This window comes from Oncorhynchus kisutch, linkage group LG22 (genome assembly GCF_002021735.2).
Source record: "Oncorhynchus kisutch isolate 150728-3 linkage group LG22, Okis_V2, whole genome shotgun sequence".
In the NCBI taxonomy this organism is placed as follows: Eukaryota; Metazoa; Chordata; class Actinopteri; order Salmoniformes; family Salmonidae; genus Oncorhynchus; species Oncorhynchus kisutch.
The window spans coordinates 54,800,955-54,827,920 of record NC_034195.2 but is presented as its reverse complement, the minus strand read 5'-3'; the positions used below and the strand labels follow the sequence as shown (position 1 = coordinate 54,827,920).

At 43.5% G+C, this 26,966-nt stretch overlaps 1 protein-coding gene across 2 annotated transcripts in view; it reads left to right on the top strand.

Moving 5' to 3' along the window:
- Positions 1-26,966, top strand: part of LOC109866055 (anoctamin-3) — an 87,409-nt gene that overhangs the window by 20,251 nt on the left and 40,192 nt on the right. Inside the window, exons 4-12 of one of the 2 annotated variants that reach the window (XM_031801542.1) lie at positions 8,197-8,423; positions 9,137-9,292; positions 12,818-12,918; positions 13,143-13,187; positions 14,102-14,236; positions 18,385-18,491; positions 21,283-21,338; positions 24,338-24,459; positions 25,722-25,856. In XM_031801542.1, the coding sequence (XP_031657402.1) occupies positions 8,197-8,423; positions 9,137-9,292; positions 12,818-12,918; positions 13,143-13,187; positions 14,102-14,236; positions 18,385-18,491; positions 21,283-21,338; positions 24,338-24,459; positions 25,722-25,856 (1,084 nt within the window). Of the gene's footprint in view, positions 1-8,193; positions 8,424-9,136; positions 9,293-12,817; positions 12,919-13,142; positions 13,188-14,101; positions 14,237-18,384; positions 18,492-21,282; positions 21,339-24,337; positions 24,460-25,721; positions 25,857-26,966 lie in introns of both variants that reach the window. The other variant, XM_031801541.1, reaches the window with a different exon arrangement.

The window sequence follows — 26,966 nt, the reverse complement described above, 5'->3', positions numbered from 1 at the left end:
ACTGTTGTAGTACTGCAAACAGACATGGCTGATTCATCATGAAGGATTCCAGCGTTAAGTAGGATCTGCACTGGTGTAGCGTTAAGTAGGAATTGTAATGGTGTAGCGTTAAGTAGGATCTGTAATGGACCTATATAATAAGCGGTGTCAGAGGAAAGCCCAAAAAATTGTCAGACTCCAGTCACCGAAGTGAACCCTGTATGTAGCCTCCACATTGACTCAGTACCGGTACCCCCTGTATATAGTCTCCACATTGACTCAGTACCGGTACCCCCTGTATATAGTCTCCACATTGACTCTGTACCGGTACCCCCTGTATATAGCCTCCACATTGACTCTGTACCGGTACCCCCTGTATATAGCCTCCACACTGACTCTGTACCGTAACACCCTGTATATAGCCTCCACATTGACTCTGTACCGTAACACCCTGTATATAGCCTCCACATTGACTCTGTACCGTAACACCCTGTATATAGCCTCCACATTGACTCGGTACCGTAACACCTTGTATATAGCCTCCACATTGACTCTGTACCGTAACACCCTGTATATAGCCTCCACATTGACTCTGTACCGTAACACCCTGTATATAGCCTCCACATTGACTCTGTACCGTAACACCCTGTATATAGCCTCCACATTGACTCGGTACCGTAACACCTTGTATATAGCCTCCACATTGACTCTGTACCGTAACACCCTGTATATAGCCTCCACATTGACTCTGTACCGTAACACCCTGTATATAGTCTCCACACTGACTCTGTACCGGTACCCCCTGTATATAGCCTCCACATTGACTCTGTACAGGTACCCCCTGTATATAGCCTCCACACTGACTCTGTACCGGTACCCCCTGTATATAGCCTCCACATTGACTCTGTACAGGTACCCCCTGTATATAGCCTCCACATTGACTCTGTACCGGTACCCCCTGTATATAGCCTCCACATTGACTCTGTACCGGTACCCCCTGTATATAGCCTCCACATTGACTTGATACCAGTACCCCCCTGTATATAGCCTCCACACTGACTTGATACCAGTACCCCCTGTATATAGCCTCCACATTGACTCTGCACCGGTACCCCCTGTATATAGTCTCCACATTGACTCAGTACCGGTACCCCCTGTGTATAGCCTCCACATTGACTCTGTACCGGTACCCCCTGTATTTAGCCTCCACATTGACTCTGTACCGTAACACCCTGTATATAACCTCCACATTGACTCTGTACCGGTACCCCCTGTATTTAGCCTCCACATTGACTCTGTACCGTAACACCCTGTATATAGCCTCCACATTGACTCTGTACCGTAACACCCTGTATATAACCTCCACATTGACTCTGTACCGGTACCCCCTGTATTTAGCCTCCACATTGACTCTGTACTGTAACACCCTGTATATAGCCTCCACATTGACTCTGTACCGTAATACCCTGTATATAGCCTCCACACTGACTCTGTACCGGTACACCCTGTATATAGCCTCCACATTGACTCTGTACCGGTACCCCCCTGTATTTAGCCTCCACATTGACTCTGTACTGTAACACCCTGTATTTAGCCTCCACATTGATTCTGTACCGGTACCCCCTGTGTATAGCCTCCACATTGACTCTGTACCGGTACCCACTGTATATACCCTCTACACTGGCTCGGGACCGGTACCCCCCCCTGTATATAACCTCCACATTGACTCTGTACCGGTACCCCCTGTATTTAGCCTCCACATTGACTCTGTACCGGTACCCCCTGTATTTAGCCTCCACATTGACTCTGTACCGGTACCCCTTGTATATAGCCTCCACATTGACTCTGTACCGGTACCCCCTGTATTTAGCCTCCACATTGACTCTGTACCGTAACACCCTGTATATAACCTAAGTGCTTGTAAGTGCTTGTAAGTAAAGCATTTCACAGTAAAGTCTACTCTTGTACCGAACACAACATGTGACAAATAAATGTGGATTTGATGGTGTAGCTTTCAGTAGGAACTGTAATTGTGTACAGTATTTGGCTTTGTTTGACATGATGCTACTCTTCCCATATCAGACAACAATCTGGGGTGATGTGCCTTGAATCTGGAAAACTAGACTAACTAGCATAATGATGTTGATGCCGATACTGTGACACTGCGATTACAATCACGTAAAGCAGGTTGACTTTCAAGCCACTCTCTAGGGCGCTAACCCTAGATAATAATGACACTATCCTTTCTCTGGGGACATAACCCAAGTTAATAATAATGACACTATCCACTTTTCATTCTCTCTTGATTTTTAACATGGTCGTTAGCAATAGGTTCGCCAGACAATTTCTTTGCAGTGGTCTAACGTCACTACAGACCCTGGTTCGAATCCAGGCTGCGTCACATCCGGACGGGATTGGGAGTCCCATAGGGTGGCGCACAATTGGCCGAGCGTCGTTCGGGTTTGGCCGGGGTAGGCCGTCATTGTAAATAAGAATTTGTTCTTAACTGACGTGCCTAGTTAAATAAAGGTTACATTTGCCCAGAACTAGCTCAATATCCGTCGGATAAGAACAAGACGACAGCATCCATAAAGTTATAAGACTTTACACCTTTCAGACAGTTTTTTAGGGGCAACAGTTTTGATTACATTTATAATTTATCGTGCTAATTTTTGTCCATTAAGAACAAACGATGTGCTACTTTTTTGTAACATTTCTGACAATGCTAACATGTTTTTTAGCCGGATCTGTTGCTCGGCAACAACACAGCTGCTTATACCAGGCTGCCAGTCATAAGAAGTGTATATGCAAACAAACCTAGGCTCCTGTAGATAGCTAGCTATATGGTGATGTTCAAGCTGAGGTTAATCAATAAATGCAAAAGCAGATATTTTGATTAGCTAGGTAGCTAATGTTTTCCAAGCTTGTATAAAGTCCAGCAGCTAGCCTCTAGCTAAATAGCCAACACCAGTCAGCTGAAAGCTAGCTAGCTAACGAACAGGCAAATAAAGGTAGCTAGCCAATTGAATATGCTTTTATTTTGATTAGCTAGTTAGCTAGCTAGCTAATGTAACATAATAACAGTAAGATGAGTGCTAACTTTGTCTAGGTAGCTAACCAACAAACAAGGAAAGCTAGCTAGATAGCTATATTTTGCTAAGTCAGGTTTTTTGTATAGGGAAGTCAACATGTAAACCCTGTAATCGGGGGCACAAATATGCACAAATAAGATGGGGAAAGTCCTTGGCTGCTATGATAGCCAGTTAACTAGCTAGGTAAAGTTGGCCAACGTAAGACTGTAACGTTAGCTAAGGCCAGTTCATACACAACAATATATCATACTTTCTTGCACAAAACATAGCTAGTTAACATTAGTTATGTTAAGTTTAAAACCACCAAACTTTGGGAAACTGCCAAGCTGCTCATGTTAATTTGCATTACACAGACCAAGCTATGGTAAGATGATTTCAGACAGGAAAAACACTGCAGTTAGCTACACTACATTTCTTTGACTAAGAAAAACCACAACACAAACCATAGCCAAATAAACAAATTTATTGAACCTTTTATTTAACTAGACAAGTCAGTTAAGAACAAATTCTTATTTACAATGATAGTCTACCAAAAGGCAATAGACCTTCTGCGGGGACGGGGGCTGGGATTAAAAATATAAATACAATATAAATATGGACAAAACACACATCATGACAAGAGAGACACCATAACACTACATAAAGAGAGACCTAAGATAACAACATAGCAAGGCAGCAACACATGACAACACAGCATGGTAGCAACACCACAGCAACATGGTAGCAACACCACAGCAACATGGTAGCAACACCACAGCAACATGGTAGCAACACCACAGCAACATGGTAGCAGCGCAAAACATTGTACAAACATTGGGCACAGACAACAGCACAAAGGGCAAGAAGGTAGATACAACGATACATAACACAAAGTAGCCACAACTGTCAGTCAAAGTGTCCATGACTGAGTCTTTGAATGAAGAGATTGAGATAAAACTGTCAATTCGGAGTGTTTTTTTGCAGCTTGTTCCAGTCGCTAGCTGCAGCAAAATTTAAAGAGGAGCGACCCAGGGATGTGTGCTTTGGGGACCTTTAACAGAATGTGACTGTCAGAACGGGTGGAGGATGAGGGCTGCAATAGGTATCTCAGATAGGGGTGAGTGAGGCCTAAGAGGGTTTTATAAATAAGCATCAACCAGTGGGTCTTGCGACAGGTATACAGAGATTACCAGTTTACAGAGGAGTATAGAGTGCAGTGATGTGTCCTATAAGGAGCGTTGGTGGCAAATCTGATGGCCAAATGGTAAAGAACATCTAGCTGCTCGAGAGCACCCTTACCTGCTGATCTATAAATTATGTCTCTGTAATCTAGCATGGGTAGGATGGTCATCTGAGTCAGAGACAGTTTGGCAGCTGGGGTGAAAGAGGATTTCATTACAATAGAGGAAACCAAGTCTATATTTAACTTTAGCCTACAGCTTTGATATGTGCTGAGGGAAGGACAGTGAACCATCTAGCCATAATCCCAAGTACTTGTATGATGTGACTACATCAAGTTCTAAACCCTCAGAGGTAGTAATAACACCTGTGGGGAGAGGGGCATTCTTCTTACCAAACCACATGACCTTTGTTTTGGAGGTGTTCAGAACAAGGTTAAGGGTAGAGAAAGCTTATTGGACACTAAGAAAGCTTTGTTGTAGAGCATTTAACCTAAAATCCAGGGGGGATGAGAGACCTCCTACTGCCTTAGCTATGTTGTTGTAAATTGAGAAGAGGGGCCTAGGTTGAGCCTTGGGGTACTCCCTAAGCTAGTTATGAACTGGACGGATATACAGTGCATTTGGAAAGTATTCAGACCCCTTGGCTTTTTACACATTTTGTTACGTTACAGCGTTATTCTAAAATTGGATTTTGAAACAAATCTCTCAATCTACACAAAATACCCCTGTTGGCTCTGCCGGATTAAGTGATATGACATGCTATTCTATAAAATCCTTTCTCTGTAATTAATATTACCTGATTGAGCTAATCATGTAAATGTAATTAACTAGAAAGTCGGGGCACCACGAAATAATATTTATAGAGCTGTTATCTTCCGAATAAACTCTTAAAGACCTGATAATATTTTACATCAATAGCAGTCAATATTAATCGTCACCTTATTTCAGTCTCATCTGAAAGTTGTAAATTCTTGGTTATCTTCACGAACCCTGGCTAACAAGTTGAATCAGCAATACAAAATTGGGTTTAATTATTTATTGACTAAATACCTAACTAATGACACAGAATTACATATACACAGAATGAACCATACATTGATTACAAATTATGTAATAAAGAAAAACGTCCCTGGCGGACGGAACAGAAATGACAGCTGGTTACCCAAAGTAAAGGGGTCTGGGTTCGAGTGAAAGAGTGGAAAGACTGAAGAACAAAGGGAGAAGCGATGTCTCTATCGGGCCGTAGGCAGCTACTCTATCGTAAATACAGAATCTTAAGCATTCTAAATACCCGCCCATTTGGAAAAGGAAAATGCAGTAAATAATTATTCTGAGCTGCACTTCGGTAGGTTGGTCGTAGATGCTGGTCGTGTTGGCCAACAGAGGTCTTCCTGTCCTCGGAAGAATGTGTCTAGTGGCAAATTGAATACGTTGTAGTAACGTTGTTGTGTGGTAGACGGGATACTCTGTCTGTTCTTTCCTAGCCCACGTTTGCAGCTGCTGTTGCTAACTCAACGGCTAGGAGGTATCACTTCTGTAGTGAATAAGAGTTCAAAGTTCATACCATTCGCAACCAAAGCTCATGCTGATGTTGGCTTCGTTCTGTAGTTATTATCTGAACCATTCTGACATCGGACCGTCGTCCTCACATCCTCGTCAAGGCTTTATATAGAAAGGGAGAGGAGGGCGTGTTTGAACAGTTTTATAGCCCATGTCCCTTCACAGGGGCGGGCCACTGATTGAGCAGAGCCCTACCTTATGAAAACCCAAATATCACATTTTAGAAGCTAAAATCACATTTCATCCCATCACGAATAATTTCATATTCAAACATTTAAATTGAACAACAATTCCATGTGAATCTGATAACTATAATGTGTAGACTTTCCACTGTAGAGTTTATGTCATCTTACCATTGATGAGAATGTCTCAGATGACAACCGAACTGACATTCATTAAGTACCACCGCATATGTTCAATTGGTTGGATTACCAGAATATAGTTCATTTCCTCCCCACCTTCGGATGTTCCCAGAATCTCTATGTTAACCAAGGGTTTTGCAAATGTAACATCAGTAGGGTAGAGAGAGGAAAAAGGGGGGAAGAGGTATTTATGACTGTCATAAACCTACTCCCAGGCTAATGTCATGACATCTCTATATATTCTACCTCTTGGTCGTTTGGAAACGCAATGTTAACTTTCACTGCTATGAGGACGACACGCAGCTGTACATTTCGATAAAACATGGTGAACCCCGCCTAATTGCCTTATATAGAAAGGGAGAGGAGGACGTGTTTCATAGTTTATAACCAATGTCTCTTCACGTGGGCGGCCCACTGAGATGTGGCCCGCCCATGACATTTCATCCCCTCCCAAATAATTTCCTATTCAAACATTTAAATTACACAACAATTCGATGTGAATCTGATAACTATAATGTGTAGACTTTCCACTGTACTGTTTATGCCATCCTATCATTGATGAGAATGTCTCCGAAAATACATCATATTCATTAAGTACCAACGCATATGTTCAACTGGTCGGATTACCAAAATATGGTTCATGTTCCCAGAATCTCTGTTTAACAAAGGCTATTCAAGAGTCCCTCTGTAGAGTCAAGAGAGAGGGAAGGGAGAAAGGTATTTATATGGGGGGGTCATAAACCTTACCCTCGGGCCAACGTCATGACACCCCATAATGACAAAGTGAAAACAGGTTTTTAAAATGTATTCCAAAAAAAATAAAAAAACAGATACCCTAAGTATTCAGAGCCTTAGAGCTCAGGTGCATCCTGTTTCCATTGATCATCCTTGAGATGTTTCTACAACTTGATTGGAGTCCACCTGTGGTAATTTCAATTGATTGGACATGATTTGGAAAGGCACACAGCTGTTTAGAAGGTCCCACAGTTGACAGTGCATGTCAGAGAAAAAACCAAGCCCTGAGGTCCAAGGAATTGTCCATAGAGCTCCAAGACAGAATTGTTTCGAGGCACAGATCTGGGGAAGGGTACCAAGAAATGTCTGCAGCATTGAAGGTTCTCAAGAACACAGTAGCCTCCATCATTCTTAAATGGATGACATTTGGCACATGACAGAGCTTGCCAAAAGGCACCTAAAGGACTCAGACCATGAGAAACAAGATTCTCTGCTCTGATGAAACCAAGATTGAACTCTTTGGCCTGAATGCCAAGCGTCAATTCTGGAGGAAACCTGGCACTGTCCCTAGAGTGAAGCATGGTGGTGGTGGCAGCATCATGTTGTGGGGATTTCTTTCAGCGGCAGGGACTGGGAGACTTGTCAGGAATTAGGGAAAGATGAATGGAGCAAAATACATTGAGATCCTTGATGAAAACTTGCTCCAGAGCACTCAGGACCTCAGACTGGGGCCAAGGTAAAAGGTCTGAACACTTATGTAAATGTGATATTTCATTTTCTTTATTTTTATAAATGTCTGAACCTGTTTTGCTCTGTCACTATGGGGTATTGTGTGTAAATTGATGAAGGGGGGAAAAATCTATTGAATCCATTTTTTAATAAGGCTGTAGCGTAACAAAATGTGGAAAAAGTCAAGGGGTCTGAATACTTTCCGAATGCACTGTATCCATATATTCAGAAACCCAGCTGGCAAAACTGGTTGAAAGGACATCGTTATTACAAAAACTGTCTCAAATGTTATGACATTATTTCAACCAGTTTCCCCCCTGTTTTGCCTGCTGGGCAAAGTTTCAGAATGTAGTGCTTTAAGTATAAGAAGGAACAACATTATTCAAGTGATACTTAGCAGCATGACATCATACCATGACATCATAGCATCCAAACATTAACAATACAAATACTGTCTTGGCATTTTACTGGTCTGTCTGTCTGTCTGTCTGTCTCTCTGTCTCTCTGTCTCTGTCTCTGTCTCTGTCTGTCTGTCCTGACCTTTTACTGATCATCCTGTATCTGTCTGTCTGTCAGAAGCTGTGAAGGACCACTATGGGGAGGAGTCAGATGCTGCGATGGACCACTATGGGGAGGAGTCAGAAGCTGTGAAAACCAACTATGGGGAGGAGTCAGAAGCTGTGAAGGACCACTATGGGGAGGAGTCAGAAGCTAGTGCGTACAAGGCAGGAAGGACAGACGAGTCGTTTCTCATTCAGAAACCTGCCATCCGAGCCAAATTAGAGGCACGAGCAGATTCGCTTCAGGTACCACAAACACAAGCACATTAAAAGAAAGGCCAGCCCTCTCAATCTGATTGGCCGTCAGGCATGTCAATCACCCGGCTATTCCAACCAATCGGGACGCTTGGACGCACAGCTGGGCTCCTTCATTAACAACCTCAAGTTAGCGCGTTTACATGCTGATGAACTATTCACATGCTGTTTCCTAACCTATTCCCTATTCCCTATACCATTAAATTAAGACCACGTGTGTGTGTGTGTGTGTGTGTGTGTGTGTGTGTGTGTGTGTGTGTGTGTGGTGACAAAGCTTACAGTTATGGGCCTCAAAGTTGCGTTCTGACCAGACAACCCTAGAGTTGGTAGATCTATGTCAATCAGCACAGAAGTACATTGCAGGTCAGGGCTCAAAGCCAGCCTCTCAGACGAGCTCCAGATAGCCATTTTTTCCCACACGCACACTCACCCAATAACCAGAATGCACCAATCTTTTTCAATGTCTCACAGTTACGCAGCTTTGAAACATTTGATTGAGGCTAACTATCAAACATGAATGAAGTCACTCTGCTTTGCACCACACCAAATGCTATTTAAAACATACATGTATTTGAGGTTATTAATATGATTGAGTTGTTGACATAAGTTGTTGACATAAGTTGTTGACATAAGTTGTTGACAAGTGTTTTATGAATTGCTTATGGATGTGTTATGAAGGTACTGATAAACAGTTATTTCCGTAGGGGACCAACCCCGGGCAGCCGTCCGGTCTGATGTTCAGAGATGGAAAGAAGCGTATCGACTACATCCTGGTCTATAGGAAGTCCAGTCCTCTGGTGGAAAAGAGAGTCACCTTTGAGAGGAACCTGAGAGCTGAGGGGCTGATGCTGGAGAAAGTGGTAGGGTACATATACTACACTCTTAACAGGGGTCAGAGTGACGGCAACAGGCTGGGCTAAAACCGGCCCGCGAGTTATACTTTTTTTTTTTGGGGGGGGGGTGGGGATTTTAGTTTTGGGTGTACATTTAGTTTTTACTAATATCACTTAGGAATTCATAATGAGTTTAATTTAATATTCCAAACGAATGTGAACATTTCTCAATGTAATAAAGGTAATTATTGTTATTTCCAAATTGAATCTCGTTTTGGGCTTAGTTGTGGTCAATTTGCAGTGTACAAATTATTATAATTACGTTCCGGCCTTCCGCTCCTGAAAGAAATCGGCCCGCAGCTGAATCTAGTTGCCCCTGGTATATATATACTGAACAAAAATATAAACACATTAACTTCAACATTTTTTTTTCTAAGGTACAGTTCTGATAAGAAAATCAGTTAACTTAAATAAATAAGGCCCTAATCTATGGATTTCATACACCCATAGGCTGCCACGGGTGTGGCTAGGAGGGCTAGGCCCACCCAATTGGGAGCCAGGCCCAGCCAATCAGAATGAGTTTTTCCCCACAAACGGGCTTTATTACAGACAGAAATACTCCTCAGTTTCATCAGCTGTCCGGGTGGCTGGTCTCAGACGATCCCGTAGGTGAAGAAGCCAGATGTGGAGGTCCTGGGCTGGCGTGGTGTCACGTGGTCTGCAGTTAGACGTACTGCCAAATTCTCTATAACGATGTTGGAAGTGGTTTATGGTAGAGAAATTAACATTTTAATCATCTGGAAACAGCTCTGGTGGACGTTTCTGCAGTCACCATGTCAATTGCATGCTCCTTCAAAGCTTGAGACATGTGTGGCATTGTGTTGTGTGACAAAACTGCACATTTTAGAGTGGCTTTTATTGTCCCCCAGCACAAGGTGCACCTGTGTAATGAACATGCTGTTAAAAAGGCCCAAGGGCAAATGCTCAGGAATGTAAACACGTTTCTGCACAAAATTTGAGAGAAATACACTTTCTGTGCATATAGGATATTTTATTTCTGCTCATGAAACATGGGACCAACACTTTACATGTTGCGTTTATATGTGTGTTCAGTGTAATATAGACTAGAGGAGCATGTGAGCTGATGCTGAAGAAAGAGGAAGGGTAGCATACTCTCCTACTGTATGCTTCAACTACATTAATATAGTATATACTCTACTACTGTATACTACATTAATATAGTGTATACTCTCCTACTGTATACTTCAACTACATTAATATAGTATATACTCTCCTACTGTATACTACATTAATATAGTGTATACTCTCCTACTGTATACTTCAACTACATTAATATAGTATATACTCTACTACTGTATACTACATTAATATAGTATATACTCTCCTACTGTATACTACATTAATATAGTGTATACTCTCCTACTGTATACTTCAACTACATTAATATAGTATATACTCTACTACTGTATACTACATTAATATAGTATATACGCTACTACTGTATGCTTCAACTACATTAATATAGTATATACTCTACTACTGTATACTACATTAATATAGTATATACGCTACTACTGTATGCTTCAACTACATTAATATAGTATATACTCTACTACTGTAGACTACATTAATATAGTATATACGCTACTACTGTATGCTTCAACTACATTAATATAGTATATACTCTACTACTGTATACTACATTAATATAGTATATACGCTACTACTGTATGCTTCAACTACATTAATATAGTATATACTCTACTACTGTATACTACATTAATATAGTATATACGCTACTACTGTATACTACAACTACTTTAATATAGTATATACGCTACTACTGTATGCTACAACTACATTAATATAGTATATACGCTACTACTGTATGCTACAACTACATTAATATAGTATATACGCTACTACTGTATACTACAACTACATTAATATAGTATATACGCTACTACTGTATGCTACAACTACATTAATATAGTATATACTCTACTACTGTATACTACAACTACATTAATATAGTATTGTACTACTGTATACTACATTTATAGTACATACTCTACTACTGTATACTACATTAATATAGTACATACTCTACCTCTGTATACTACATAGAGTGGAGGGTTGGCAGGTAGTCTAGTGGTTAGAGTGGAGGGGCGGCAGGTAGCCTAGTGGTTAGAGTGGAGGGGCGGCAGGTAGCCTAGTGGTTAGAGTGGAGGGGCGGCAGGTAGCCTAGTGGTGAGAGTGGTGGGGTGGCAGGTAGCGTAGTGGTTAGAGTGGGGGGGCGGCAGGGTAGCCTAGTGGTTAGAGCGGAGGGGTGGCAGGTAGCGTAGTGGTTAGAGTGGGGGGCGGCAGGGTAGCCTAGTGGTTAGAGTGGAGGGGCGGCAGGTAGCCTGGTGGTTAGAGCGGAGGGGCGGCAGGGTAGCCTAGTGGTTAGAGCGGAGGGGCGGCAGGGTAGCCTAGTGGTTAGAGCGGAGGGGCGGCAGGGTAGCCTAGTGGTTAGAGCGGAGGGGCGGCAGGTAGCCTGGTGGTTAGAGCGGAGGGGCGGCAGGGTAGCCTAGTGGTTAGAACGGAGGGGCGGCAGGGTAGCCTAGTGGTTAGAGCGGAGGGGTGGCAGGTAGCCTGGTGGTTAGAGCGGAGGGGCGGCAGGGTAGCCTAGTGGTTAGAGCGGAGGGGCGGCAGGGTAGCCTAGTGGTTAGAGCGGAGGGGCGGCAGGTAGCCTGGTGGTTAGAGCGGAGGGGCGGCAGGGTAGCCTAGTGGTTAGAGCGGAGGGGCGACAGGGTAGCCTAGTGGTTAGAGTGGAGGGGCGGCAGGTAGCCTAGTGGTGAGAGTGGAGGGGTGGCAGGTAGCGTAGTGGTTAGAGTGGGGGGCGGCAGGGTAGCCTAGTGGTTAGAGCGGAGGGGTGGCAGGTAGCGTAGTGGTTAGAGTGGGGGGCGGCAGGGTAGCCTAGTGGTTAGAGTGGAGGGGTGGCAGGTAGCCTAGTGGTTAGAGTGGAGGGGCGGCAGGTAGCCTAGTGGTTAGAGCGGAGGGGCGGCAGGGTAGCCTAGTGGTTAGAGCGGAGGGGTGGAAGGGTAGCCTAGTGGTTAGAGTGGAGGGGCGGCAGGGTAGCCTAGTGGTTAGAGCGTTGGACTAGTAACCGGAAGGTTGCAAGTTCAAACCCCCGAGCTGACAAGGTACAAATCTGTCGTTCTGCCCCTGAACAGGCAGTTAACCCACTGTTCCTAGGCCGTCATTGAAATTAAGAATTAGTTCTTAACTGACTTGCCAAGTTAAATAAAGGTTAAATAAAGTTTATATAAAAATGTATATATAAAAATGAAATCAGTTTTCCCACGTTGATTCAACGTCATCACATACCGTTGTTGAAATGACGTGGAAACAACATTGATTCAACCAGATTTATGGCACTCGTGATCATATTCTCAAATATTGTCATCATGTCTTTGTCATAACATTCTCAAATATTGTCAGATGCTAGTCTTTGTCACAAGCTAATTTCCAATTTCGTCCCCTCGAAAGCCATCTCTGACCAACACCGACATCATGTTTGTGAAGATCCATGTTCCCTGGGACACGCTCTGTAAATACGCTGAGCAGATGAATATCAGGATGCCATTCAGGTAGCACTTCCTACGAATTCCCTCTACATAATGCATTATAAACACATTTAGAATGCCTCATGAGCTATACATAATGCATTATAATACGTGACATAAGCGCTTAACAACTACTCATAAACATCTATGACGATGTTCAATAAAGTTTGATGATTTGTATTATATTGATCCGTTGGATTCTTCCAACCGACAACGTCTTCTAATTTATTGCCTTTTTTTTTTTTCAGGAAAAAAATGTACTTTACGGATTGGAAGAGCAAAGTTATGGGCAGGCAAGTGGATTTACGTGATATCTTATTAGGTTCGGGCACAGTGTGATGCCGAACTTGACTGTCTGAGCACTGCAGAGCACTTTCTAATGAAATAAAGGATCCGGAGCTTTCAACACCGTGACGGTGCTGAGCCCGTGGTCGCAGTAACACAGCTGGAGTGGCCCTGTTGACGTCACCGTGAGCTGTAGCTGTTATTTATATTTGCAGAATGGAGAGAGAGAGAGAGAGAACAGTGGGGATGTACAGAAAGTAATAGAGGTAGAAAGACACAGACAAGAAGGAAGGGAAGTTTGGTCTGGAGTCCAGAGTCCCAATGCTACACTGGTTGTTATATGGGCCATCAGGGAGTTAAGTAGAAGAGGGTAAACCATGATATGATCACAGAGGGTGAATGGGTCAAACTGGCATTGAGCTCTACCCCAGAGGAATTAATGCACGATTTAATGAATTAGTTCACAATACATAATAATGCAGTCTTCTATTGAGTGTTTGACTGTGAAAATGCTAAATGTGATTTCTATGTAATTTTTATTATTATCATTGATCAAATAAAACGATATCTGGTATAATCCTGGTAAATGAACCCTATGTGGTTCTGTTACTAGGCTAATCCTGGTAAATTAGAACCCTATGTGGTTCTGTTACTAGGCTAATCCTGGTAAATTAGAACCCTATGTGGTTCTGTTACTAGGCTAATCCTGGTAAATTAAAACCCTGTGTGGTTCTGTTACTAGGCTAATCCTGGTAAATTAGAACCCTATGTGGTTCTGTTACTAGGCTAATCCTGGTAAATTAGAACCCTATGTGGTTCTGTTACTAGGCTAATCCTGGTAAATTAGAACCCTATGTGGTTCTGTTACTAGGCTAATCCTGGTTAATTAATCTGTTTTTCTCTGTCCTCTCTCTCCCTGAAGCCGGTTTCATCTGAGGTGTCGTCAGATAAAGAGTTGGTTACCCAGCAACCCCATGAAGCTGGACAAAGAGGCCCTACCTGACCTAGAGGAGACAGACTGCTATACAGCCCCCTTCAGCAGGGCACGCATGCACCAGTAGGTTCTATACCTAACCCTTACCTCAACCCCCAAACCTATCCCTAACCCTTACCTCAGCACCCCAACCCTAACCCTAACCTATACCTCAACCCCCTTACCCTAACCCTAACCTATACCTCAACCCCCTTACCCTAACCTATACCTTAACCTCCCCCCCCTTACCCTTACATCAACCCCCTAACCTTACCCTAACCCTTACCTCAACCCCCTTACCCTAACCCTAACCTATACCTCAACCCCCTTACCCTAACCCTTACCCTTACCTAACCCTTACCTCAACCCCCTAACCTAACCCTAACCTCAACCCCCTAACCCTAACCTCAACCCCCTAACCCTAACCTCAACCCCCTAACCCTAACCCTTACCTCAACCCCCGAACCTAACCCTTACCCCGAACCTAACCCTAACCCTTACCTCAACCCCCTTACCCTAACCCTAACCCTTACCTCAACCCCCGAACCTAACCCTAACCCTTACCCCAACCCCCTTACCCTAACCCTTACCCCAACCCCCTTACCCTAACCCTTACCCCAACCCCCTTACCCTAACCCTTACCCTAACCCTTGCCTCAACCCCCTAACCCTTGCCCTAACCCTTACCTCAACCCCCTAACCCTTACCTCAACCCCCTAACCCTTACCTCAACCGCCTAACCCTTACCTCAACCCCCTAACCCTCAATCCTCCCATCACTTGTAAAATAGACTAGCTTGTATGAAATGTTATCTGTTTGTGTGAATTAGAGGCAACAGAGGAGGAAATGATGATAGAATGACTGCAAATAAAGATGCTATAGTCCAGCTCATAATGGCAGCTGCCGTCTCTATGACAACACTCTCTTTACTGTCTCTATGACAACTCCCCCTTTCTTTACCGTCTCTATGACAACACTCCCTTTACTGTCTCTATGACAACTCCCCCTTTCTTTACTGTCTCTGACAACTCCCCCTTTCTTTCCTGTCTCTGACAACTCCCCATTTATTTTCTGTCTCTGACAACTCCTCCTTTCTTTCCTGTCTCTGACAACTCCCCCTTTCTTTCCTGTCTCTGACAACTCCCCCTTTCTTTCCTGTCTCTATGACAACTCCCCCTTTCTTTTCGGTCTCTGACAACTCCCCCTTTCTTTTCGGTCTCTATGACAACTCCCCCTTTCTTTACGGTCTCTATGACAACTCCCCCTTTCTTTACGGTCTCTGACAACTCCCCCTTTCCTTGGTCTCTATGACAACTCCCCCTTTCTTTTCAGTCTCTGACAACTCCCCCTTTCTTTTTGGTCTCTATGACAACTCCCCCTTTCTTTACGGTCTCTATGACAACTCCCCCTTTCTTTACGGTCTCTATGACAACTCCCCCTTTCTTTACGGTCTCTATGACAACTCCCCCTTTCTTTACGGTCTCTATGACAACTCCCCCTTTCTTTACGGTCTCTGACAACTCCCCCTTTCTTTACGGTCTCTGACAACTCCGCCTTTCTTTTCGGTCTCTGACAGCTCCCCCTTTCTTTACGGTCTCTGACAACTCCCCCTTTCTTTACGGTCTCTATGACAACTCCCCCTTTCTTTTCGGTCTCTGACAACTCCCCCTTTCTTTTCGGTCTCTGACAACTCCCCTTTCTTTTCGGTCTCTGACAACTCCCCCTTTCTTTTCGGTCTCTGACAACTCCCCCTTTCTTTCCTGTCTCTATGACAACTCCCCCTTTCTTTACTGTCTCTGACAACTCCCACTTTCTTTCCGGTCTCTATGACAACTCCCCCCTTTCTTTACCGTCTCTATGACAACTCCCCCTTTCTTTACCGTCTCTATGACAACTCCCCCTTTCTTTACGGTCTCTATGACAACTCCCCCTTTCTTTACCGTCTCTATGACAACTCCCCCTTTCTTTACCGTCTCTATGACAACTCCCCCTTTCTTTATGCAAACTCTCTCTTTGTTGGAAGTCAGTAGTTCAACTCATTTACATGCATTGTTTCTCTGCCAGTTTGGTTTAATTTCCTTATCTCTTTTACAGCTTTTATTCTTGGATAACATTTTTAAAAAATAGTTGCTTTTTGCTCTCTGTGCAGCTATTAATCTAATTACTGACATTTGGTCCTGGAAATCCCTAATTTAGTGGCGATGGTAGATATAAAGTTAGTTTTTAAAGCGTATGATTGACTGTTGAATGACTTATCAAAGAGCTTGTTGGTTTCTACTTCTCTCCTCAGTTTGATGGGTGATATACTGTATCATAATGACTTTTTGTTGGTGTGATGTGTACGCCGGGAGTCAGGAAGCAGGTGCTGAAGGTGACTTTTAATAACGAAACGATACAAATTAACGAACAAACGAGAAGCGTACTGAACGTGAGAGGAAACAATAACACCTAATGACTGACAACTGAGGGATAAATAAAGGGGAGTAATCAGGGAGAAAATGATGACCAGGTGTGTGTAATAGTGGGGACCAGGTGTGTGTAATGATGGGGACCAGGTGTGTGTAATGATGGGGACCAGGTGTGTGTAATGATGGGGACCAGGTGTGTGTAATGATGGGGACCAGGTGTGTGTAATGATGGGGACCAGGTGTGTGTAATGATGGGGACCAGGTGTGTGTAATGATGGGGACCAGGTGTTTGTAATGATGGGGACCAGGTGTGTGTAATGATGGGGACCAGGTGTGTGTAATAGTGGGGACCAGGTGTGTGTAATAGTGGGGACCAGGTGTGTGTAATAGTGGGGACCAGGTGTGTGTAATGATGGGGACCAGGTGTATGTAATAGTGGGGACCAGGTGTGTGTAATAGTGGGGACCAGGTGTGTGTAATGATGGGGACCAGGTGTGTGTAATGATGGTTGCCAGGTGTGTGTAACCGATGTGAAATGGCTAGCTAGTTAGCAGTGGCGCGCGCTAATAGCGTTTCAATCGGTGACGTCACTCGCTCTGAGACCTTGAAAGTAGTTGTTCCCCCTTTGCTCTGCAAAGGGCCACGGCTTTTGTGGCGTGATGGGTAACGATGCTTCGAGGGTGACTGTTGTTGATGTGTGCAGAGGGTCCCTGGTTCGAGCCCGAATAGGGTCGAGGAGAGGGACGGAAGCTATACTGTGTGACATGTGGGGTGCCAGGTTCGAGCCCAGGTAGGGGCGAGAAGAGGGACGGAAGCTATACTGTGTGACATGTGGGGTGCCAGGTTCGAGGCGAGGAGAGGGACGGAAGCTATACTGTGTTACATGTGGGGTCCCAGGTAGGGGCGAGGAGAGGGACGGAAGCTATACTGTGTGACATGTGGGGTGCCAGGTTCGAGCCCAGGTAGGGGCGAGGAGAGGGACGGAAGCTATACTGTGTTACATGTGGGGTCCCAGGTTCGAGCCCAGGTAGGGGCGAGGAGAGGGACGGAAGCTATACTGTGTGACATGTGGGGTGCCAGGTTCGAGGCGAGGAGAGGGACGGAAGCTATACTGTGTTACATGTGGGGTGCCAGGTTCGAGCCCAGGTAGGGGCGAGGAGAGGGACGGAAGCTATACTGTGTGACATGTGGGGTGCCAGGTTCGAGGCGAGGAGAGGGACGGAAGCTATACTGTGTTACATGTGGGGTGCCAGGTTCGAGCCCAGGTAGGGGCGAGGAGAGGGACGGAAGCTATACTGTGTGACATGTGGGGTGCCAGGTTCGAGGCGAGGAGAGGGACGGAAGCTATACTGTGTTACATGTGGGGTCCCAGGTTCGAGGCGAGGAGAGGGACGGAAGCTATACTGTGTTACATGTGGGGTGCCAGGTTCGAGCCCAGGTAGGGGCGAGGAGAGGGACGGAAGCTATACTGTGTTACATGTGGGGTCCCAGGTTCGAGGCGAGGAGAGGGACGGAAGCTATACTGTGTTACATGTGGGGTCCCAGGTTCGAGCCCAGGTAGGGGCGAGGAGAGGGACGGAAGCTATACTGTGTGACATGTGGGGTCCCAGGTTCGAGCCCAGGTAGGGGCGAGGAGAGGGACGGAAGCTATACTGTGTGACATGTGGGGTCCCAGGTTCGGTGGTTAATCGACCGCTGACGTCGAGAGGGAGGGAGTGACTGAGTGTCTGAAGAGTGACTGTTGTGGTTCTCTCTTCAGTTATATGGATGATTGACCATATCATAATAATGCTGACCTTTTGTTGGTTTGACTTTCCTCTCTCAGTTTCACCATCAACAACAGACAGACGTTCTTCTCCAACTCTACCAGAAGCAGAATAGTCCACCATGTTCTCCAACGCACCAAGTATGAGGACGGGAAGTCTAAGATGGGTACAGATCTACGCTATCTATATCTATCTATCTCTATCTATCTACAGAGCTACGCTATCTATATCTATCTACGGAGCTACGCTATCTATATCTATCTATCTACGGAGCTACGCTATCTATCTATCTACGGAGCTACGCTATCTTTATCTATCTATCTATCTATCTATCTAGCTAGCTAGCTATCTAGCTATCTATCTATCTATCTATCTACGGAGCTACGCTATCTATCTACGGAGCTACGCTATCTATCTACGGAGCTACGCTATCTATCTACAGTGCATTCGGGAAACTATTCAGGCCCCTTGACTTTTTCCACATTTTTATTACGTTACAGCCTTATTCTAAAATTGATTAAATTGTTTTTTTCCCTTTTCAATCTACACACAATACCCCATAATGACATCACAATACCCCATAATGACATCACAATACCCCATAATGACATCACAATACCCCATAATGACATCACAATACCCCATAATGACAAAGAAAAACTATTTTTTAGAATAATTAACGTAAATATAACATTTCCATAAGTATTCAGACCCTTTACTCTGTACTTTGTTGAACCACCTTTTCCAGCGATTACAGCATTGAGTCTTCTTGGGTATGACGCTACAAGCTTGGCACAGCTGTATTTGGGGAGTTTCTCAAGCTCTGTCAGGTTGGATGGGGAGCGTCGCTGCACAGCTATTTGTAGGTCTTTCCAGAGATGTTCGATCTTGTTCGAGTCTACGCTCTGGCTGGGCCACTCAAGGACATTAATTGAGGATGCGGCTAGGGATGCCATTTGGGCCTGCAGCCTTGCGAGAGCCCACAGTCCACGGTAGCGGAACGTTGATTTGCAGTGGTCCAATGTTTTTCCAGGGCGAGTACTACAGTCAATGTGTTGATAGAGTTTTACTCAAATTTGCTAAAAATCCCCAGCTACAATAAATGTAGCCTCAGGATATGGGGTTTCCAGTTTGCGTAAAATCCAGTGTAGTTCTTTGAAGGACGGTTGTATTGAGCTTTCCTCGTGCTCTTGAGGAAGACTATATTCTACAGTGACAGCAGTGGCCACGGGCAGAACATCACTAGCGGTTTCCATCGACTTCTCCGACCGTAGCGGGTGAAGTATGGTTTCAACATGTTGACATGACTCACAGATTTTTGGTCCCTGATGATGTAATCCAGATTTATTTATTACTATTCACTAAGGGCCTGAAAAGTGAGCTTGCAACGGGTAACAAAACCAGGACTTGGTCAACTCACATCGAAAGTGCAGTTTTGGGACTTTTTCGATTTGATTTTCATTTGCGCCTTCTCCAGTTTCTCCCATGTGCGGTGCAAACTGTATCGAAAATAGCTAACGTGCTTCAACAGTTACGTTTTTTTTGTTTAATTTGTTACCCTGCAACAACCTCTCTCTTTCAGCAAGATCAAATTAATCTGACATGATGTCCCAAACAAAAGTTAATTAAGACTAATACCGAGACATTCCTGAATAACCTCCCACACTGCAAACAACATAAGAGGCACCTGTTCATCCCAATCTTTCTCAAACTCAAAGGCGTGAACTCTCTAAAATGGATTAAACAATTAGAAAAACCTGGGTTTTTTTCTTTGTCATTATGGGATTTATTATGTGTGTAGATTAATGAGGGAGGGGAAATGTGGAAAAAAGTTGAGGGGTCTGAATACTTTCCAAATGTGTTGTATAAACCGAAAGGTTGCCAGATCGAATCGAATCTGTCGTTCTTCCCCTGAACAAGGCAGTTAATCCACTGTTCCTAGGCCATCATTGTAAATAAGAATTTGTTCTTAACTGACTTGTCTAGTTAAATAAAGGTTAAATAAATAAATAATAAATAAACCTGGAATTACCCCCATGACTGTTGAATACCTGTAGTAGTATATGTAGCTTTGCATTGAATGTGGGGCGTGGCTAATGCCATCAAACATAACTAGCTCACCATTGACCTTCTCTGTGTCGTGGAAATGTCCTGTATTACCAAATCATGAGAGAGCAATCCACACACAAGTCAGAGTTATATCATAAAGTCCATCTTTAATTATATGAGCTTCACCATAGCCCTGTGACTCCCAGATCAATTCCGTGTCTATAAATGAATTCTCTGAGAGTCCTTACATAATGGCAACTGAGATCCTTTATAGCAAAGACACACATAGCCAGACAGCATTGGCTATAAATTATCGTTCAGTTTGGTCTCCTAAACTAAGTTCTTATCTTGGTACCATTTAAGACCCAAACATTACCTCATCCAATGGCATATATCAATTGTCAATTCTAGACACTCCCATCAAAAATACAACCCCTCCTGGACAAGCTCACGGAGAGGAGTGACTGGCACACAGACATTGTGGAGCCACCTAACTGGTTCCCCATTCATCACACCATCCCTTCACATGGTTTAGGAATAGTTACAGACACATTCCCATAAGAAGACAAGCCTGACCTCTCCCCTCTCTGGGCCCAAGTTACTTTCCCCACATAAGCATACTTATGAAAATTAATAAAACATCTTATTTATCAATGTTACTTAAAGAATTCTGATTCTGCCACAACATCTGTTTATATAATGCAATGTAATAATCATTATTAGAACTGTGGTAGCTTTAGACAAGACGCCACCAATGAGGATTCTGTCTAAATTATGATTGGGGTCTAGCAATGTATTTTGAGTCTTGGGAAGGGAAACTAGTATGAGTTTTGAATTATAACATATTTCCGGTCCACTATGATTCTTTTTGGCAGGACGATATTCAGTGTTTTTCTCTTCTATTGCAGGTATCAACAGGTTATTGGGAAATGGAACATATGAGGCGGCATTTCCTCCACACGAGGTACGAACATCGTTATAATGATATTAAAAATCAAATTTTGATTTGTCACATGCGCCGAATACAACATTACCGTGAAATGTTTACTTTACAAGCCCTTAAACCCCGTAACCAACCATTCCGTTTTAAGAATAATACGAGTTAAGAAAAAATATTTACTAAATAAACTAAAGTAAAAAATAAAAGAGCAACAATAAAGTAACAATAACGAGGCTACATACAAGGAGGTACCGGTACCGAGTCAATGTGGAGGTTATATACAGGGTATTACGGTACAGAGTCAATGTGGAGGCTATATACAGGGTATTACGGTACAGAGTCAATGTGGAGGCTATATACAGGGGGTACCGGTACAGAGTCAATGTGGAGGCTATATACAAGGGGTACTAGTACAGAGTCAATGTGGAGGCTATATACAGGGTGTTACGGTACAGAGTCAATGTGGAGGCTATATACAGGGGGTACCGGTACAGAGTCAATGTGGAGGCTATATACAGGGTGTTACGGTACAGAGTCAATGTGGAGGCTATATACAGGGGGTACTAGTACAGAGTCAATGTGGAGGCTATATACAGGGTATTACGGTACAGAGTCAATGTGGAGGCTATATACAGGGGGTACCGGTACAGAGTCAATGTGGAGGCTATATACAGGGGGTACCGGTACAGAGGCAATGTGGAGGCTATATACAGGGGGTACCGGTACAGAGTCAATGTGGAGGCTATATACAGGAGGTACCGGTACCGAGTCAATGTGCGGGGGTTCAGGTTAGTCGAGGTAATTTATGTAATATGTACAGTACCAGTACTTTTAACAACCATCAAAATTTGGTCAAACGCCAACATATTAGCAATGAATTAAGTGTAGCCAAAGTGATCATGTCAGGATAAAATGTTTTTACCATTACAACATTTGACAGTCACATTCACTGTGGTTATCTGAAGCGCAATTTGTTATTCCCCATCATATGCAACAATGTCGATGAGCGTCGTTACAATTTTTCCTTTACAGAAAACTGTCGTGATTACCAGCTGAAATTGAACTTTTATGAGGAGATTTTACTTATGGCTCAAACTTTGTCTGGGCTGTGTCGTAACAACATCCCTAAAATCTACTCTGAGCTGGGATTTTTGTTGTTGCCTTAAAACATGTTTTAACAGGATTCCTATGACTTTTTCTGAGATGTGTTGTGGATACGGGCCCAGGGCCCGGTTTCCCCAAAAGTATCTTAAGTCCATCATTAGAACCTTCGTAGGAGCATTGTTAAATCTCTGAGCTGTTTCCCAAAACCTTCATTACTAAAATTGCGCTTGAAAACGCTCCTAATTTACAGACTGCCTCAGCCCACTTTTAGAACAGCTAAGTGTGTCGTAAAATAATAAAATAAAATTATCCCCCCCCCCCCTAACCCGTGACTTTATACACAGAAGATCTCCCCTAAAATGTTTATCTGTCTCTCTGTGACCGACCGATACGAGGTTGAATACACATACAGAGTTGCCTATGTCCTTTGCAATTATCACAAACAAGCGAAGGATAAAAAGATGCTTAAAATGAAAACCGAGACGACTGCATTAAAAGATAAATAGCCTCACCCACAGTATAGGCTATACGCCTAATATATTTCAATGGTATTTAAATCAATTTCATGTTCATTCAATTGAGTTTTATTTGGATACTGTCTTGTAATTTTTTGTCTCAGGTTATGTAGCCTAACCGGTGATCAATGATGTGCTCTTAAATTAGAGCATTAGTTTAATGTAAGCATTAGAATAAACCGCCTCAATATTTGCATAATCCTTTCTTTCGACAAATGCCTCAATTTAGTGAACAGTCTAAGTTGCATTTAGCGAACATTCTAAGCTGCACTTAGAGAACATTCTATTAGCGAACGTTCTAAGCTGCACTTAGCGAACATTCTCTCTGCGTGGTGTTTTTGGAAACACATATCTTCTGCCGTTGCGTCGTTAAAATACTCGTAAGCCTAAATTCCATCGCTATCGGGAAACCGGGCCCTATTATTGTTTAACACTTACATTACAAAGATAAGGATTGCTATACAGTACACGAGTGTTACTAACCGTATGGGGCTGTTGTATTTGGCATAGTTAGCAGGATTTGATTTATCAACTCCAACTCCACCTGTTACATAAGGTTCTGTGTCTCTGTTTCAGGGTGGATACAAAAGAGTTGGCTACAGCCCATGCAGTATGGAACTAGTCTGTCACTACAGATGTAGGATCTTAATTTGATCACCCTGTTGCAGGAGAACTTTCCTGCTCAGCAGGAAATGTAAACTTGTAGTGTATTTGAGGTTTAAAAAGGCTTAATTATAATCCACATAATTCACATGCTGGTTGCTGGTGTTAGAAATTAGATATGTAGATGGGTGAGCCGGTCAAGGATCGATTCAGACAAAGTGGTAAATTTTATGACAAGTAAAAGTTTATTCAGAGTGAAGATATCTAGTACAGCGTAATTACGGCTCCTCCGTTAGTTCGTATGGAACAGCAGGCAAAGAGACCGTTACAATCAGTACACCACTAATATACAGAACAGAAAGTAGGTTGATTCTGGAAGATCGGATCTTTGGATTGGTTCAGCTGGGGTGTAGTCTGTAGTCTTCCGCCATTGGCTCAGTTGTCTGTCCGTCATCGTAGAATCCTCTTCGGGCACACAATGTTCAGCTACAAAGGAGATTATGTGTGTGCGCTGGTTTTGGCAGTTAGTGTAATGCGGGAGCTATCCTGTAGGGGACCCCACAGGCTTTACTTTGAGTTGTAGCCCTGTATTAGCAATAGGTTGGTCACCTGCATAAGAAATAGCATTTCTCTACACTGGGGGGATTATATTCCTGCTGTAGCAAACTGACTCAAATTAAAATCCTACATCTGAATACACCTGTTAATTCTCTGGATACCAAAAGTGGATAGAGTAGTGGGACTAGACCAGTGACCACCTGTCTTCCACTAATGTTCATTCTCCGTGTCCTTGTGTTCCAGGGTGGCTATAGGAGCCGACACCCTATTAATACCCACGGTGCCCAGAACCACAGACACCTGCTGTACGAGAGGTGGGCTCGCTGGGGCATGTGGTACAAGTACCAACCCCTCGACCTTATCAGGTAGGTGTGTGTATGTGGTGGTGTGCATGTGTGGCGTGGTGGTACACTCTTAGAGAAAAAAAAGGTGCTATCTAGAATTTAAAAGGGTTCTTCGGCTGTCACAATAGGAGAACCATTTGAAGAACCCATTTTGATTCCAGGTAGAACCCTTTCCACAGAGGGTTCTACATGTAACCAAAAATAGTTATCCTATGGGAACAGCCAAAGAACAATTTGTGTGTGTGTGTGTGTGCAATTTGTGAGAAAGGACCTCCACAGGGGAACCCAAGCAAAGTTCCCTTCTCAGGAGTCCTATCTAAATTAAATACAGCAGATCATAGCTAGGTCTGAGCCGGTCCAATTGGATTTCTCTCCTCTCCATTTTAACATAATGAGGTCTGAACAGGTCCCATTTTAAAAGTCAACCCCAGTCGGGAGGTTTTTGACACTGGGCCTATATCTTGTGCACTGGGCTTCGTTCCTCTGCATGAAACATAACTTGGCTTCGTTCCTCTGCATGAAACATAACTTGGCTTCGTTCCTCTGCATGAAACACAACTTGGCTTCGTTCCTCTGCATGAAACACAACTTGGCTTCGTTCCTCTGCATGAAACACAACTTGGCTTCGTTCCTCTGCATGAAACACAACTTGGCTTCGTTCCTCTGCATGAAACACAACTTGGCTTCGTTCCTCTGCATGAAACACAACTTGGCTTCGTTCCTCTGTATGAAACACACAAGTGAAACACAACTAGGTTTGAAATGAATTCCAATTTTAATTCAACCCCATGCAGCTCGCTACCTATGATGGTTTTCCTAATCTTTTAAGTTTGTTGGACTCCTGATGAAGGGCTATTGGCAAAATGTTGTGATGAGATGCAGTAAAATTGTTAGTTGTGCATCAAAGATCACGTCTGTGATCTCGTTTCTTCACTTTTTATAGTTTTTTTTTCATTCGTCCATCTACCTGGAAACATGATAGGTGTGCTAAATATACCTGTACTCATTTATATTAACGGAGTTGCTTCCTTTCAGGCAAATACAGCTGGGTCTGAATGGCTCCAATTGAATCAATGCATGTCGGGAGTTTTACTAATCTATTCTCTCTATTGGACTTTTCATGCACTACGGGATTTACTTTAAGGAGAAGGTCGGCCTGTACCTTGCCTGGTTGGTTACAAAGAACTTGTTCCTGCCAGGCGAATACAGTCGGGTCGGGTTTTAAGGTCAACCCCAACCAAGCTTTTGCTTATCTATCTTGTTCATTGGACTTTCCTCTCCAGGCGTTACTTTGGGGAGAAGATTGGGCTGTACTTTGCCTGGTTGGGCTGGTACACTGGCATGCTGATCCCTGCAGCTCTGGTGGGTCTCTTCGTCTTCCTCTACGGACTCTTTACTATGGACACTAGTCAAGTCAGGTCAGTCAGGACACATCAGGGGTTAAACTGGGCCGTGTCCCGCCGGATCCGAGACGTGACACCAATGATCCAAATGAGAGCCAGTCGTTGTAGCACAGGGAGAGAAGTATGCACGCACAGTCGTTGTAGCACAGGGAGAGAAGTATGCACGCCCAGTCGTTGTAGCCGACAACATTCTTAATGCAGTCGTGGGAAAACATAACTGCTTTCAAAAGCTTTGAAGGTCCCTGTTAAGAGGAAGATCACTGACCTTTCTGCTGTTACTAGGCTGTACTTACAGTGCCTTACGAAAGTATTCGGCCCCCTTGAACTTTGCGACCTTTTACCACATTTCAGGCTTCAAACATAAAGATATAAAACTGTATTTTTTTGTGAAGAATCAACAACAAGTGGGACACAATCATGAAGTGGAACAACATTTATTGGATATTTCAAACTTTTTTAACAAATCAAAAACTGAAAAATTGGGAATGCAAAATTATTCAGCCCCTTTACTTTCAGTACAGCAAACTCTCTCCAGAAGTTCAGTGAGGATCTTTGAATGATCCAATGTTGACCTAAATGACTAATGATGATAAATACAATCCACCTGTGTGTAATCAAGTCTCCGTATAAATGCACCTGCACTGTGATAGTCTCAGAGGTCCCTTAAAAGCGCAGAGAGCATCATGAAGAACAAGGAACACACCAGGCAGGTCCGAGATACTGTTGTGAAGAAGTTTAAAGCCGGATTTGGATACAAAAAGATTTCCCAAGCTTTAAACATCCCAAGGAGCACTGTGCAAGCGATAATATTGAAATGGAAGGAGTATCAGACCACTGCAAATCTACCAAGACCTGGCCGTTGTTGATGAATAAGTATATGAGAAACGAGACCAAGTCGAGACGCTGGACAAGGCGGATACGGTATAGTAAAGGCCGTTTATTCAAGAGTAATGATATCTGGCAATTACGTGCACGGCTCCGTTTCATCAAGCTCTCATGCGAACCATTGGAAAAAAGAGACCGGACACATATCGTACAGTTCATTTTATACATTGAAATGCCGTAGGTAGATTCTGGTAGTCCTGGCTTCTGGTAGGTTGTTTGTAGATGATAGACAGTCTCCTC